The sequence below is a fragment of the Ictalurus punctatus genome, chromosome 14 (genome assembly GCF_001660625.3).
Source record: "Ictalurus punctatus breed USDA103 chromosome 14, Coco_2.0, whole genome shotgun sequence".
NCBI classification, from domain to species: domain Eukaryota; kingdom Metazoa; phylum Chordata; class Actinopteri; order Siluriformes; family Ictaluridae; genus Ictalurus; species Ictalurus punctatus.
Window position 1 is genome coordinate 23,135,510 of NC_030429.2, and position 18,315 is coordinate 23,153,824.

The 18,315-nt window shown below is 40.6% G+C and overlaps 1 gene segment (V, D, J or C); it reads right to left on the bottom strand.

Annotated features, from left to right (window-relative positions):
* Positions 1 to 1,839: 1,839 nt before the first annotated feature.
* On the bottom strand, positions 1,840 to 4,054 carry LOC128634958 (Ig kappa-b4 chain C region-like). The segment is given in 3 exon segments: positions 1,840 to 2,388; positions 3,124 to 3,208; positions 3,875 to 4,054. Coding segments are annotated over 3 exon segments (576 nt in total).
* Between the last annotated feature and the right edge of the window lie 14,261 nt (positions 4,055 to 18,315).

The window sequence follows — 18,315 nt, forward strand, 5'->3', positions numbered from 1 at the left end:
CAAGCATTTTTGGCCGCAACAACCACAAAAAAACTGCAAAATCCGGTTCAGACTGATGTGTGTTACACAACCAGGTTATAAGAGTTAAACAGAGCTCTTAAGTAGCCTTCAGACGACACCATCGACTCACCGTGCCCAAAGAAGAGGCTGCACTTTAGCCACCTTTGGAGCTCTATCTCCGGGGTAAGATAACGCCTCAGTCGCTGCTACGGAGAGAATTTATCAATTTATTCATTTTTAAGATAACCTATAGTGCATTTTGTTTACCATATTAAACCTCTGTTCCTAGTCATTTTTGATTCATTTCGTTTCATCCAGACAAAAATGCACATTGTTTTGCATTCTTTATTATTCAGAATATAAAAAAGGGAATCTTTTAAGTCAGTTTTTTTCTTTATTAATGTTTTATTAGAATTCAAATTGAATCGAATCTTGGAGAATGTATCGTTACACCCCTACTTCCTAGTGTTGTTATTTTACAAGCCAGCAGCCAGGGAATTGTGAGAGATTTTTAAATAGTGTTGAGATTTCTAATTGAAATAAAAACAAGAGTGAACACCTTCCACAAAGAGAAGTGCTTATGTTGACAGATTTTGTGCAAACAGGAAACAGTTCATATGAAGTTGTTTTGATAAAGTATAAAGCGTATAGTGTACCTCTATTTAAAATGGTTGATTTAATAAGGAAAGCACCGCAAATACAAATTCTGAGAAATTAGGGTTTTTTTTGTCGTACTGGTTTCAGTTCTGTTTGCATCATGTCCGTTGTGAAAATGATTTCTGCATTCAAATCCCATGCTTCAGTGCTAATGGATTGGTAAGCTGTCCTGGGTGTACCCCGCCTTGTGCTCCCTGGGATAGTCTCCAGGTTCCCTCCGACCCTGTGTTATAAGTGTTATAGATAATGGATGGATGGATGGATTAGCTACACTAGCATTTTGCTCAGTAGAGGGAGATTTCAGACTGGAGGATGAAATCTGAGTCAGGATCTGCTGTGAGACTCAGGGAATGTTACCTGCTCCCTGGTTTTGTTTTCCCTGGATCACATTAACCTATTTCAACAACAAAGATATTAGTGTTTCTCCTCACTTCTGTGTAATTTCTTGCTGTTTGAGGTGCCACGTGCTTGATCAGTGTTCATGGTATACAGATATTGGCTGACTCACAGGTTCCTAACCCTGGTCTACCCATTGTCCACCCCAGTGACCCCAGTCCTGCACATTTCAGCGCTTCAGTGTGTTACTGCAGACAAAAGACTCAAATGTGCAGGACAGGGAACACTCCAGGACCAGGGATTGGAAGCTGTGGGCTAACTAATACATTCTAGGTACATACTGATGTTTAAAGTGTAACGTGTCTCTTGGTATGGGGAAATTCACTATATAAGGAATAATTGTGATTTTTTGTAACTGAATATTTATTTCACTTCAGTGTGAGTAACATACAGGGGTACAGTCGTGATTAATACACTAGGTGTAACAGCATTTCCAACACCATCACACCAGTCCCCAACTAGCAGATGGGTGAAAGTAACATGAAATTCCCAACAACCTTTTAAATAAAAATGCCTTACAACTTTAATCTCAGTCAACCACATCCTCAGTGTCGATGCTTTTTCTCCATTAGTTCAGGCTGAAGACAATTCACGGTACAGGACACTTAGAAAATTATACAGCCGAAGGTTATATAGTTATATTTTATATATATATATATATGGTGTAAAACCAAGTGTTGTTATTATTATTATTATTATTATTATTATTATGTATTTTTCATATACTGAGAGATGCATTGGTGATTTGTGTACGATGTGCATAATCAATAATGTGCAGCAAAAGTGTTTACTGATTCAAAAGGCTTTTATTAATAATTCAAAGCAGGACATTGCAGTGATACACACAACACATATTTAGGTGATGAGAAGAAGAGCTGAGTTAAAGTGAGGAGTGTGTGAGCTCACATGTCAATAACTCAGATGAAATGATGAAAGTGGGACATTTGAGCAGTAAAGGCCACATGGAACACACAGTGAAGCAGTAGAAGGTGAGCTGAGTAACGTGTGTGTGAGCTCACAGCTCTCAGCACTGCTCTGTGTTCACTGTGCTCACCACAGGTGGTTGGTTGTCCTTGGAGGCCTCACAGGTCACCACCTTGTTCCTCCACTGACACGGGTGGAGGCTCAGCGTGCTGCTCCAGCTGTAGAGGCCGTCCGACTGCAGAACTGCGGTGCTGCGGCTCTCCCCCGAGCTCCAGCTGCTCCCATCAACCTTCCAGCTCAGCCTCCAGTCCGAGGGGAAGCCCTTGTAGGCCACACACACGAGTGTGACCTTCTCCTGCTGCAGCTCGACACTGGAGGGGGGCAACACCGTCACACTGGGCTGGGTGAGGCCTAGACACACACACACACACACACACACACACACACACACACACACACACACACACACACACACACACAGTTGAGAAAGGAATAGACAGCTGTCAGTCACTCAGGCTTCGTTTCAGCTCGCTGTGTGTGTTTCACTTCCCTTTATATGTTACAGAGCAGAACTGAGTTCAGTGGAGCATCACAAACGTTTCACATTCAATTCAAATACTTTTACATCTTAAATCTATAATGATTTATATTACTGTGATCACTGGAAGTTCAAATCTAACTGTACAAAATATTCAATAATCTGAAATATTACAATTATTTTTTAATATGAATAAACGGAATTTAAAATACAACTTATTTATTATTTAAGTAAATTCAGTTTATGCTTCCACATTTAACTCTGTTTATGGACTCACAGTCTCTGAGATATTAAATATAGTTAAATATAATTAGTGTAACTCAACAAAAAAAAAGTCAGTAATATACACTAACAAATTCTATTTTGTTTGTCGATTTAAATTAAATTGAGCTACTCGCACTAAAGTCAGATACATTTTCTCAAACTTCTAAAATAAGAAAAATGAGAAACAAAATGAACACAATTTAATTTAGTCATTAATCTGAACACACTCCATTTCAGTCATTAATCGGAACACACTCTATTTCAGTCATTAATCTGAACACTCTCCATTTCAGTCATTAATCTGAACACACTCTATTTCAGTCATTAATAAACAGGTTACTTACGGCCCACAGACAGTTTAGTTCCTCCACCGAAAGTCCACCACAGTGATACAAACAGGTTTAGTGGCCGTACAAAAACCCTGCTGCTCTAAACTCACTGCTCTCTCCATCCATTTAAACCTCTTATTACAAAACAGCTACAAAACACCAACTTCTGTTCACATCAGCTGATTAATACACTAACTCTCTGACTGTTTTTATTACGTTTTAGTGTTTTTTCTCTTTTTAAACATCAAGATTGTCAGTCTAAACTGAGGATGCAGCTAGAGAGTAATTCACACAAATAAATTACACAAACTAAAAGCTGAAAATTCACAAAATGTAGATCTGCAATTGCACAGGTTTTACCCATAATGCATCACTGAGTAAAAATGCTGATGTACTAATGATAAATTTGCAATATACGACTGAATGTGTGGAGCTAAAGTGAGAATAATTCTCCACTCCTTCTGTAGACTGATAGAAAGTTATGATATGATGTTTAAGTCCTACAATAATCTAATCATTCATTTACAGTCAAAATATTAGTGTGTATTTACTCACTGCCAACACTGATGCTGCTTCTTCCACCATAAATCCACTACAGTGAGAAACTCATTAACATTCAGTACAAACACCATCCAGTGAAAGTTTAAGCTTCTCTCTCTAATTCACTTATTTATGCATCTTAGACCTAAAAGTGTTTTCCAGAAAATCTCCATCTGACCCCAGAAGCTAAATTCACACAGTAACTCTGTAGTAGTGTGAGATTTACAGTAAGATTGGGGGAATGTGGTAAAGGCGTCTCCATACTCAGAGGACACTTTGCATTGGCAGCACATGCTTCAGTGCTCTGGGAGTGTTTATAGCGCTGTGACTTTAACACTTCATGACTGAGAGCTGCTGCTACAGCAACTTCACCCACAGCTACCATGACTTTGATCCCCGTCTTCATCTGGACACTGATCCTCTGGACTCAAGGTCAGACACTGCTTCAGATTTTATGTCTGCAATGGTCTGTTCATACAAATACACTCATTCTATATTATTATATTTCAGTTTCATGCTTCATTATTGTGGGGTTTTTTTTTCAGAATGCAGAGGTCAAGTCACAGTAACTCAGACTCCTGCAGTGAAATCTGCTCTTCCAGGAGAAACAGTTACCATCAACTGTAGAACTAATCCTCAGGTGTACCAAGGTTGGGATTATCAACCTTTAGCTTGGTATCAGCAGAAACCTGGAGAAGCTCCTAAACTACTGATCATAAAAGCAAATCAGGTACAGTCGGGTATTCCAGCTCGTTTCAGTGGCAGTGGATCTGGATCTGATTTCACTCTGACCATTAGTGGAGTCCAGACTGAAGATGCAGCAGATTATTACTGTCAGAGTTACCACAGTGGCTATGTGTTCACACAGTGTTATAGAGTCGTACAAAAACCTCCCTCAGTCAGATTGTAGAGAGACTGCACTGCTGCAGCTGGGAGCGACTGCAGGTGCTGAGTTGGAGGATGTGATACGACACAATGACACTCTGTGGAGGAGAGGAACCACACCACACTAACTCACAACTCACATTAGAAATCTCTCAATAATCATGATATGAATACTGAGTATTTAGTATGTTATATTTCAGTTAAATACCTTCAAGATTTAGGATTAGATCTGAATACCTGTATCAGTATTTACAGGCAATAGATTATATTAATATACATATGAATTTACCTTCTACCTCATTTGCTTGTATTATTTCTCTTTCTGGCTGCTTGCCAATAGAAAACCAGTAATGCCACATGTACCGCCATGGAATAATGGTGATGAACTCATCCAAATCTGGCTACCAGAACACAGACACAGCTCAGTCATGGTGAGGCAGTATCTCAAGCAGGAACCACGGCTTAGAGTTGGTCTCCTTTGAGCCCAAAATTGAAATGGTGCACAAACAATACATATGGTTAATTGTCTCCTAGGCATTGTTCTAATAAATACTTAAATGAAGAATGTACTTTTGAGGTTTTCTAGATGGTTGTGGTTCTAGTTATCATAACTGAAACTGTTTGGTGGATTTCTTTTTTAGTCTCTATCACTTATCCTGCCGCCATTACTGTCTCTGATATCAGTCACTGTTATGAATCTATTGTCAGCCTTAGTTTCTGTCTCTATAACATGACCTTCTACAACTGCCTTCTGACACAAAATAAACATTTTGACCCTCGTCCTCATCCATCCTTCCTCATCTCTAGGTATCAGCGTTACCCTGCTGTATTTTTCAGATTATCACTTTGTATCCTGCACTCTTGCTCTCCCTGCCCTGCATATCACCCTCTATTTGTACTGTACCTCTCCCCCACTTCCTGAATCCTCCACTCTTTCTTTTCCTCCTCCATAAATTTCAGCACCTTATGTTTCTGCACAGATCTCAGCATGTCTAGCAGACATCTCATCATGATTGACAGCTCATCAGCTGAAACTAAGTCTCAGAAGCACTGAGCTGCTGTATTTCCCTGGAGATCCTTCCCCATGTCAAGATTTTTTGATCTGACAACACAGGAAACCTTGAGCTAGTTCTGAACAACCGTTTAAAACTCTCTCCTCATATTCCTAACCTGATTCGGTCATGCAGGTTAGATGTTAGATGTTTTGGATAGAAAGTCCAATGTCCTCCACTTTTGTCAAGAATATTTCAACCCAATTTATTGAGCTAACAATTGCTCTCTATACATGATCCAACTTTCAACACACTGATAACCACAACGTTGTTGTTTTTTCTCTCTCTTCATGCCGTTCCCTCCCTCGTTCTCTCCTCCACATGACCAGCTTCTTCCAGTCCTGATGAAGACCTTGACCTGGATGAAACTATGCATTCAACATCACAATTAGTACTTTGTTGCTCCTCCTCTGGCTTTTATGATGGTCTGAATTCTTTGAGGCAGGGCCTTCACTAAAGAAAAAATATTTTTTCCATCAAGCTGGTTTCAACTTTCTCGAAAGCAGTTGAAAGATGGACTGATATCCAGACTGTTTGCTGTCCATGTCATTTAGTTGAACTGAATGGGCTGAAATTCCCACAGCCTTGCTCTAAAATCTATGGAAGGCCTTCCCAGAAGAGTGGAGGTTATTATAACAGCAAAGGTGGGGAACAATTGTGAGAATGTTACATATACATTACAGCGCAGTGAAATTCTTTTCTTTACATATCCCAAGAAGTTGCTGCCATACGCGCCTTCTGTGTCTCCCTCGCACTAGTGCTGGCCCGGGCTCCACTCGTGGATCCCCGGGTGAACTCGAGACAACAGGGAAGAAACTGGCTGAATGCCACCATATGTCGAGCTCACTCAGCGGGTCTGCTTGGTAAGCCTGCAACACTGTCATTTTCTGCGGTGACCCACAAGCAAGACTACTACCGCATAGGCCTTGCCCACGAATGCCACGGTTGCCTTACACGGTGGCTTGGATGGCAAAGCCAGCCCCCCTAATTACCAGCCGTCAATAGAGAGAGGTGTCTCGCAAGCGCCTCCTCCACCTTCAGCATAGCTAAATAGCCGTGCCGTTCATTCCCCACAATGGCAGAATAATCCATCATCGTGGGGTTATAAATACAGCTTATGCGTGGTTTTCCCCCAGAAGCCTGATATTTTGTAATTCACTTCTGGAAGAAAGGGGAGTTTCTGCAGTGTGAGGGATTTACTTTCACTGGGGAAAAAAAAAGGCTCATCCAGCCTTAGTAATCACTTCAAGCAGCTCTTTATATGCTGCTCTCAGTTTTTAGCACATCCGTCTGGCTCCTCGGAGTCAGAGAGGAATTATTACTATTATTTTCGTGTGTGTTTTTTTCCCTTTTGACTTTCCATAGCGGAAGGAGGAGTCGCAACACGAGCTCCAAAATCCAGCGGAGAGCTGGACCCGGAAGACAGAGCAAGAGATAGAGCAGCACTCGTCTCCGGCTCCTCTTCTGGATCCATAAGAGATCCCCCGAACCTTAGACGGCTAGCTGCCTCAGCAGCGGCTGGGCCAGATCTGCGAGGCTTTGAAACCCAACTCGTTTCGGCTTCCGAGAAGAATGCGAGTCGCGAGCCCAGCTGCTTAATGTAGGCGCTACCATGCGCAGCCTCTCGAGGCTGCCATCGCATGCTCCAACCCTAGACACTTCACCCAGAAAATGTGCACTATTCCTCGTGATGAAACGGGAGCAAGCCATAACACACTTCCTGAATTCTCTCACTCATGTTTCTCTCTCGCTCATTCCTTTTTTTCTTCTCTTTTTTTTAAAGGGATAGAAAAGTTCTGAGATTTTGAGAAAACATAGCGAGGAAATGAAGCGTCTTTTTGTTTCTTTACACAAACAACTGACATGCAGTCTGTTGCTGAAAATAATAGAGGCTAATGACGCGGTTCACAGGTGCCATATTTATATCACGCGACGTGCTTAATTGCGTCGTCACCTGATCAGGGCAGGCCTATAAATAGGCATGATTTTACACAAGCTTCAGATGCCGGTCGCGCGCGAGAGGTGCTCCCATAGTGTTATACTAAACGCAACGTCGAGTTCCCTTTGAAAGGGAACAAGGATTTATTTGGACAGTTATCTCGAATTTGGTTTCATTGAAGCAATGGACAAAGTGAGAACTGAGTGTGTAATCTGTGGTGAGAGACTAGCAAATGAAAGCATGAAGCCCTGCAAACTGAGGAGGCATCAGTGCACCAAACACCCAGAGATCGGTGGACAGGGTGCCAATCGGATGGATGCTTGTCACTGTTTAAATACTCTCTGTCGCAGTGAATAGAGCAGTCATCACAATAGTTCCTTCAGGAGCAATCAGGCTTGTAGTGTCTTGTCTTTTCCTTTCTTTCTTTCATTTTGTTTTTCAGTATGTACATATGTGAGTTTGATGCTTTCTTTTTGTCTTTTTTATTTTTTATTTATTTTTTTTACCCCGTCACCTAGAATAAAACTTGTTTGTAGCCTACAGTAAAATTTAAAGTTGTTCTTGTGTTTTTCTTTTCTTTTCTTTTTTTTCACATGGTCTCTCTCTCCTTTCTAACAGAGTTTTGAAATTTTACCTCACTAGCACAAGTCAGTATTGATGACACATTTGTCAGTCCCTGCAGGATTTTGCGATCATAGAAATGAGCCCAAAATCACTGAAATGCCACAATATTCGGAGAAGGTTGCGACAAAATTTCCACAGATTTTCTGCAGATTTGGGCCAAGACACATCATGTGACGTCATCACAACACACATTCAGTCAAAGCCGTCAGCGATTCACATGCATCAGACAATATCGCAGCAAAAAGGTCTCATTTAACAACAAACATCACTGTGAAAGGCCGTGCAAAACAATTTTGTGCGATTGCAGTTTCGCCAATTCAAGTATTTTTCTGCAAAAAAGCACAAAAACTCCACAAATAATTTTTTTAAAAACCAGCAGCAAAATCGAGCATTTTTGGCCACAACAATCACAAAAAAACTGCAAAATCCGGTTCAGACTGATGTGTGTTACACAACCAGGTTATAAGAGTTAAACAGAGCTCTTAAGTAGCCTTCAGACGACACCATCGACTCACCGTGCCCAAAGAAGAGGCTGCACTTTAGCCACCTTTGGAGCTCTATCTCCGGGGTAAGATAACGCCTCAGTCGCTGCTACGGAGAGAATTTATCAATTTATTCATTTTTAAGATAACCTGTAGTGCATTTTGTTTACCATATTAAACCTCTGTTCCTAGTCATTTTTGATTCATTTTGTTTCATCCAGACAAAAATGCACATTGTTTTGCCTTCTTTATTATTCAGAATTTTTTTAAAAAAGGAATCTTTTAAGTCAGTTTTTTTCTTCATTAAAGTTTTGTTAGAAATCAAATTGAATCGAATCTTGGAGAATGTATCGTTACACCCCTACTTCCTAGTGTTGTTATTTTACAAGCCAGCAGCCAGGGAATTGTGAGAGATTTTAAAATAGTGTTGAGATTTCTAATTGAAATAAAAACAAGAGTGAACACCTTCCACAAAGAGAAGTGGTTATGTTGACAGATTTTGTGCAAACAGGAAACAGTTCATATGAAGTTGTTTTGATAAAGTATAAAGCATATGGTGTTGTACCTCTATTTAAAATGCTTGATTTAACAAGGAAGGCACCGTGAATACAAATTCTGAGAAATTAGGGTTTTTTTTTGTCGTACTGGTTTCAGTTGTGTGTGTATCATGTCCGTTATGAAAATGATTTCTGCATTCAAATCCCATGCTTCAGTGCTCTGGGAGTGTTTATAGCGCTGTGACTTTAACACTTCATGACTGAGAGCTGCTGCTACAGCAACTTCACCCACAGCTACCATGACTTTGATCCCCGTCTTCATCTGGACACTGATCCTCTGGACTCAAGGTCAGACACTGCTTCATATTTTATCTCTACAATGATCTGTTCATACAAATACACTCATTGTTTCTATTATAATATTTCACTTACTTAAAATTAGTTACATTAAAAAAACATTTTTTTTCAGAATGCAGAGGTCAAGCCACAGTAACTCAGACTCCTGCAGTGAAATCTGCTCTTCCAGGAGAAACAGTCACCATCAACTGTAGAACCAGTCAGACAGTGAGCAAGGGCTCATCTGGTGACTATTTATTCTGGTATCAGCAGAAACCTGGAGAAGCTCCTAAACTCCTGATTAAGTATGCGAATCAGCTACAGTCGGGATTTCCAGCTCGTTTCAGTGGCAGTGGATCTGGATCTGATTTCACTCTGACCATCACTGGAGTCCAGACTGAAGATGCAGGAGATTATTACTGTCAGAGTCGGCATGAAATCTCTGGCTACTGGTTCACACAGTATTATAGAGTCGTACAAAAACCTCCCTCAGTCAGATTGTAGAGAGACTGCACTGCTGCAGCTGGGAGCGACTGCAGGTGCTGAGTTGGAGGATGTGATACGACACAATGAGACTCTGTGGAGGAGAGGAACCACACCACACTAACTCACAACTCATATTAGAAATCTGTCAATAATCATCACACCACACGGCACACAGTCCATCACGTCCACTACTGTAAGATAAATAGTTTCCCAGTTTTCTAGATTGTTATTTGTGATAACTGAAACTGTTTGGTGGATAATTTTCATTTTTTCCAGACTCTGTCACTAATCCTGCTCCCATTACAGTCTCTTATTCTGACCTGATATCAGCTAGAGGATTCAGTGATACTGTCTGTTCTGTCTTATTCCTCTGTTTTCTCTCATACACCTCTTGTACTGTCTCATCTTAACATTTCATTCTTTGAATGATGTTCCTGTCTAAAATGAATCTTCATATTGTTATTATCCAACAATCATCCTTCTTAGTCCTGATGCCTCCTCACCTACTCTCCTTTTAGACTGTAGCCCCCCTTCAGACAAGCCTCCAGTCCTCCTGCACCTTCTCCCTCTCTTTCACTCCTATAACATGACCTTCTGCAACTGCCTTCCAACACGCAATAGTTTAAACTTTTTCGGACTTGGTCTTCATCCATCCTTCATCAGCTTTAGGTATCAGCGTTACCCCACTCTACTTTTCAGATTATCACTTTGTATCCTGCACTCTTGTTCTCCCTGCCCTGCCTATCACCATCTATTTATACCTTTCCCCCACTTCCTGAAACCTCCACTCTTTCTCTTCTTCCTCCATGGATTCCAGCATTCTATGTTTCTGCACAGATCTCAGAATGTTTTGCAGACATCTCATCATGGAAGTTTAGCTCATCAGCAGAAACTAAAATGCAGCAAGACTGAGCTGCTGTATATCCCTGGAGATGCATCCGTATGATTTATGTGAACTCTACGGAGAACTCTTATGTCACACAATCTGACCAGACACGTAAACTCTGGGTAGTTCTAGTAAAGTAACTCACTTTCCTCATATTGCATCACGACTCTTCTGTGTCCTGCCCCAGGTGGTGGAATGAACTCTAACATGGTGTGATTTCTCCAGCTGATGACCCAGCTTTGTCCAGGCCCCCTTACCATTTTTTTCTAACTGTTCCTGTCATTACAGACATGTTATGTCCAGTTTGTCTGACCTGCATCTTGCTCTGTTGTAATCCTAGTTTACTTTGCAGTTCTTCTATACCCTCGTGTATGTGATATTAAGAATCTGAACCTTTAGGAGGAAAAATAATTTGATTACCTTCACTTTTATATTAGTGGTGTTGTAAGAAGAGGTATGAACACTCGCCTGCACCTAATCCTAACCATAAACACCTTTTTTTTTTTGTTGTCTTGTTTTGTTTTTTTGGAGATTGTATGAGATGAAATTGAAGCAATACATGTACCAGCTTCTGATTTTAATTCAAATCATTCACCTTTTAGGTGTACACACTTATGCACATTTAAGTATGCACACACAGTGACTATGAATACTTACATCCACATTCAGTTCAGTAAGAGGTAGCACAATACATTCTATGAATGTTGCATGATCAGGACCTTCAGAATGAGCTGAAAGTCATAAACTACATTCCTGTAACTATCTGCTTACTGGTTCAGTCATGATTAACTCAGAGCAGTCTGTTGTCTCTGGGCCATGATGATGCTGACAGACCCATCACTACATCAGCAAGACTAAATAAAGATTAAATATGAATTGCAGCTCTTTCTTCTCCCGCTGTTATAAAGAGAGGAGAGTGAGAACTTCTGTAAAGGTCATCAGGAGATTTGAGTGACAGATACAAATAAGAAAAAAGAACCGAAAAATTACCTCCTCACTCAATAGTACATAAAGAGGTAGATTAACTCAGTGAAACACACACACACACACACACACACACACACACACACACACACACACATACATACACATACACACATTTGCATGAACAGCTCGGAGTCCTAGAATAGATCAGCACTTTCAGCAGATGTTCATGGTTCTTCAGCCAAACTCACTCAAGCACGACACACAGTGCTGCACTCGACCTGCTGTTAAAGTTGCTGTTCATACCTGATATTAACATGATTAACATGATATTTACAAACATTTTTGCAGTGAATAGATATTTTCTGGCTAGCGCTGTCAATTAGTTGGTCCTTCGTTGCCGTCCTGGACGCTTCAGGACACATTAGAGTTCACACTACAAATGTGATGTGGTCATATGCATCCCAGACCACCTCCGAATGTGGTTTGAGTGAACGAATCACAATGCGTCTTCAATATACATTCGACCCCGTTCATACCTGTACTTAGCGCTGTCCACTTATAATCCAATCACCCAGGATGCGTGTTAATGCCAGGGGTTAACTGGGCAAAAGACAATTCATTAAAAGGAGACACGCTTTCCACATTGAAGCTTTATTCAGCACAGCTACACCACTGACACCACCTCAGACTGATAAGCGTGTTTTAAAGTGGACAACTGAATTCTTTTGGACTGAAACAAAATGAAAATAAAAAGGAATCTCTCATGATTTTTTGACCATTTCGATTGTAAGATTATCTCTATAATTCACTAAAAACTATTTTCCAGAAAATCTCCATCTGACCCCAGAAGCTAAATTCACACAGTAACTCTGCAGTAGTGTGAGATTTACAGTAAGATTGGGGGAATGTGACAAAGGCGTCTCCATACTTAGAGGACACTTTGCATTGGCAGCACATGCTTCAGTGCTCTGGGAGTGTTTATAGCGCTGTGACTTTAACACTTCATGACCGAGAGCTGCTGCTACAGCAACTTCACCCACAGCTACCATGACTTTGATCCCCGTCTTCATCTGGACACTGATCCTCTGGACTCAAGGTCAGACACTGCTTCATATGTTATCTCTACAATGGTCTGTTAATACAAATACACTTATTCTATATAATTATATTTCAGTTTCATGCTTTATTATTGTGTATTTTTCAGAATGCAGAGGTCAAGTCACAGTAACTCAGACTCCTGCAGTGAAATCTGCTCTTCCAGGAGAAACAGTCACCATCAACTGTAGAACCAGTCAGGCAGTGTATAGTAGCAACTATTTGCACTGGTATCAGCAGAAACCTGGAGAAGCTCCTAAACTCCTGATTAAGATTGCGAATCAGCTACAGTCGGGTTTTCCAGCTCGTTTCAGTGGCAGTGGATCTGGATCTGATTTCACTCTGACCATCAGTGGAGTCCAGACTGAAGATGCAGGAGATTATTACTGTCAGAGTTTTCACTGTCCTAGTAGCTGTGTGTTCACACAGTGTTATAGAGTCGTACAAAAACCTCCCTCAGTCAGATTGTAGAGAGACTGCACTGCTGCAGCTGGGAGCGACTGCAGGTGCTGAGTTGGAGGATGTGATACGACACAGTGACACTCTGTGGAGGAGAGGAACCACACCACACTAACTCACAACTCACATTAGAAATCTCTCAATAATCATGATATGAATACTGATTATTTAGTGTTATATGCAATTAAACATTCAATTAAATACCTTCAGAAAACAAAGATTTAGGATTAGATCTGAAGGCCTTTATCAGTCTTTACAAGCAATAGATTATATTAATATACATATGAATTTACCTTCTACCTCACTTGCTTGTATTATTTCTCTTTCTGGCCGCTTGCCGATAGAAAACCAGTAATGCCCCATGTACCACCATGGAATAATGATGATGAACTCATCCAAATCTGGCTACCAGAACACAGACACAGCTCAGTCATGGTGAGGCAGTATCTCGAGCAGGAACCACGGCTTAGAGTTGATCTCCTCTGAACCCAAAATTGAAATGGTGCACAAGCAATACATATGGTTAATTGTCTCCTAGGCATTGTTCTAAAAAATACTTCAATGAAGAATGTACTTTTGAGGTTTTCTAGATGATTGTGGTACTAGTTATCGTAACTGAAGTTGTTTGGTTAATTTCTTTTTCAGTCTCTATCACTCATCCCGCCGCCATTACTGTCTCTGATATCACATATTGTTATTAATCTAATCTCAGTCTTAGTTTCTGTCTCTATCTTCTATCTCATCTCTCATTCTTGCACTCCTATAACATGACCTTCTACAACCGCCTTCTGACACAAAATAAACATTTTGGACCTGGTCCAAAATTAAGAAACTATGAAATTATGCAGTCAACATTACAATTAGTACTTTGTTGCTCCTCTTCTGGCTTTTTATGATGGCCTGAATTCTTTGAGGCAGGGCCTTCACTAATGAAAACCTATTTTTTTCCATCAAGCTGGTTTCAACTTTCTCGAAAGCAATTGAAAGATGTTCTGTTTTAGGCCCACTGCTCTTTACTTTATATATGCTACCCCTAGGTCAAATTATTCGTAAACATGGAATTAGCTTCCACTGTTATGATGATGATACACAGTTGTATGTTTCAGCGAAGCCAGACGACAGACAGAAGCTTAGTAAAGTTGAGGATTGTGTAAAGGACATTAGACATTGGATGTTAATTAACTTCCTTCTACTTAATTCTGATAAAACAGAAATACTTTTATTAGGCCCACGTGTAGCTAGAAGTATTCTTTCTGATCACATGGTTACTCTGGATGGTCTTTCTGTTTCCTTATGTACAGCAATTAAAGACCTTGGTGTGATTATTGACTCCAGCCTATCATTTGATGCTCATGTAGATAATATTACTAGGATAGCCTTCTTTCATCTCAGAAATATTTCTAAAATAAGAAACATATTATCACTACATGATGCGGAAATACTAGTTCATGCATTCGTCACCTCTAGATTAGATTACTGTAATGCCTTACTGTCTGGATGTTCCAGTAGGAATATAAATAAGCTCCAGTTAGTCCAGAATGCAGCTGCTAGAGTCCTAACTAGAACTAGAAGATACGACCAGATCACACCGATATTATCAGTACTGTATTGGCTCCCAGTAAAATCTCGCATTAACTATAAAATACTTTTATTAACCTTTAAAGCACTAAATGGTCTTGCGCCACAATATCTAAGCGACCGTTTGGTTTTCTATGATCCGCCACGCCTACTATCAAAAGAGATCAAAAGATGCAGGCTATTTGACGGTACCTCGAATAGTGAAGGCTACAGCAGGGGGAAGAGCTTTCTCTTATAGAGCCCCACAGTTATGGAACAGTCTTCCTATTAGTGTTCGGGACTCAGACACAGTCTCAGTGTTTAAGTCTAGGCTTAAAACGTATTTGTTTACTCAAGCCTACCCTGACTAGATTCTGTTCTACTACTTCGCAGTCATAATTATCTTTTTTCTCCCTCTCTCCTTCTGCCGAGCCACACACGAATTTATGGAGATACTAGAGATCCAGATCCTTTCTGCCTCTGGATGGAGCTCAAATCTTCTTTAATTCCAGACTGCTGGGACTACGGCTGCTCCTAAGGCCATACAGACTTCATATGAATCCATAATGAACTTTTTCACACTAACTGTTTTTATCCAGATGAGGACGGGTTCCCTTCTGAGTCGGGTTCCTCTCAAGGTTTCTTCCTCTTAAAACATCTTAGGGAGTTTCTCCTTGCCACCGTCGCCACTCAGTGGCTTGCTCAGTTGGGATAAATTCGCACCTTTAATATCTGTATACCATGCTGATATTTCTGTAAAGCTGCTTTGAGACAATGTCTATTGTAAAATATACAAATAAAATTGAATTGAATTGAATTGATTGATATCCAGACTGTGCTGGCCATGTCATTTAACTGAATGGGCTGAAATTCCCACAGCCATGCGCTAAAATCTATGGAAGGCCTTCCCAGAAGGGTGGAGGTTATTATAACAGCAAAGGTGGGGAACAATTTTGAGAATGTCACATATACATTACATCCATCTTCTACCACTTACTCCTTTTCAGGGTCATGGGGAACATGGAGTCTATCCCAGGAAGCATCAGGCACAAGACAGTGTGCCAGTCCATCACGGGGCACAATCACATACACACCCATTCATACACTACAGACATGCAAATCAGCCTACCATGCGTGTCTTCGGACCTGGGGGGGACCAGACTACCCGGAGGAAACCCCCACAGCACAGGGAGAACATGCAAACTCTGCACACATGTGGCCCCTGCAAGAATCGAACCCCCGACCCTGCAGGTGTGAGACAAACGTGCTAACCACTAAACCACCTTCCACCCCACATGTACATTACCTCTCAATTGTGTAATCATCTTGTAGGTACCTTCCAAAATACAGCTAAATAAATAAAGTGCTTATTACATATCTGGGTAAATTCAATGAAAACTACATTTCACATAATCCTTTTTTGGGTGGTGAATTGTAATTTGTTTTCCGTAGAGTAGTCTAAGCCAATATGTTTTCTGTGTAGTTACACTCTTAGCCAATCACAGATCACCTTTGTTGGGGAGGGGAGAAAAGAGAGGAAGGAGTGGGGAAGAGATGTGATGAGCACATGGACGGAATGACACGCAGAGCAGGAAAAGAAACTGAGTTTAATGCCGAGGTGCTGATTTGTAGATTTGTATTTGTAGATTAAAGTACTTTTACAGTAGTGGCACAAATATCATTTTGCAGCCAAGAGTCTTGTGCCACTCGCAGTTTGGTGACTTTGTGACCCGTAGTTTTAAGTGAAGTGCAGCTAGGTTATCAGCGTTTGTTGTTCTCTCTAGCTTTGAGCAAGTGCTAAGTATAAACTGTAACCCGTGGACATTTAAGCTAGTGCCTTTGTGAGGGACGGGCAGCTGTAAACGCCAGCCGCAGTTTCACCGTGTTACTGGAGAGACGAGGACTGTGGAGGACTGTGTTAGTTAGCAACTGTAACTACGGCCATGTAAGGAGGGACTCCACCGCCAGACCTGCGTTGCTGAACAGACTGTTATCTGTTGAACCTTGCTTACAACTGCTGCATTCACCTAGCTCGTTACCTCTAACTCCGCAAAGTTTCCTCTTCGAGATGCATGAGAAATGGAGAGTTTTGAGTAGCAGTTCATTATAGGAGCCAAGGAGGGTTTTTTTTGTATGTGCACCATCTCATGGGCCGCAAAAAAAACCCCAACAAACCCAAGCGCTTGGTAAAGTTTTGAACATTTACAAAAGTTTGAAAATTTTAAATCCAAAACTATACTGTTAATTGTGTTAAAATGAGAAATTACATTCAACTGTAACCTGTTTAATGTTTGTTTAGCCAAAACCAGCTGAGGCATTGGTTAACTCTGGTATATTCTTGTGAGAGGAAGCAATGAGTATTTGCATTTTTGAGACTAAGGCATGAGGTGATATCTTAAGAAAACATAAAAAGAGAAACGATTGAATGCAGCACAGGAAAAAAAACAGAACATAGGAAAATAAATGTATTTTTGTTATACATATTACTTGGCTGCTTTAAACTGTTCACTTTAATAAGGTTTGTAGATATTTGACATCCTTGACATTTGTTTCTGGGAAAAACCCATACAGCTCATAGTGTGTGAGTGAAGTAGTTCCTCAGTGGAGGCACCGCGCTGTTATTTCTTGATTATTCCTTTGTAGTTACTTATGCCTGTGATAATACCATCTACTGGTAAAGAGAATTTAAGCCAATTCACCATCAACTGCTAAGGACTCAGGATCCTGTTAAGTAAAACCTTTTAAAGTAGTAATCTCATCTAATATTACACTTCCAGTGCCAAGAAGGTGTTACAATCTTACAATTAATAACCTCTTAGAACCCCTTCAGTCAGGTTTTCGTAAATTTCACAGCACTGAAACGGCATTGGTCAAAGTTACCAATGACTTGTTGATGGCCTCTGATTCTGGAGGTACTTCTGTTCTTATTGTTCTTGATCTTAGAGCCGCCTTCGATACTGTGGATCATGGTCTTTTACTTACCTACCTTGAAAGTGTTTTTGGTGCGTCTGGGACAGTTTTAAACTGGTTTAAATCCTATTTTACTGACCATTCCCAGTTTATTTCTGTGGGTGGTTACAGGTATGACACTAGCTCTGTGCTCACTGGTGTTCCTCAGGGATCAGTTTCACGTCCTTTACTTTTCAATATTTCTCTATCTCCACTTGGGCATCTGCTGCGATCGCTCGGCCTCCGTTATCACTTTAATGCTGATGATACCCAAATCTACATTCACTCAAAATCTGGTGAAAACATTGATGTTTGTTTTCTTTCTGACTGTATTTCTGAGATAAAAACGTGGATAAATAATAATTTTCTGTGCCTGAACAGCGGGAAAACCGAAGTTATGCTTGTAGGTTCCCGTCATCAAATTCTCAAAGCTTTTCCACTGTCTCTGTTTGTTGATGGCTCTGTTCCAGAGACCCAAAGTAAAATGAGGAAC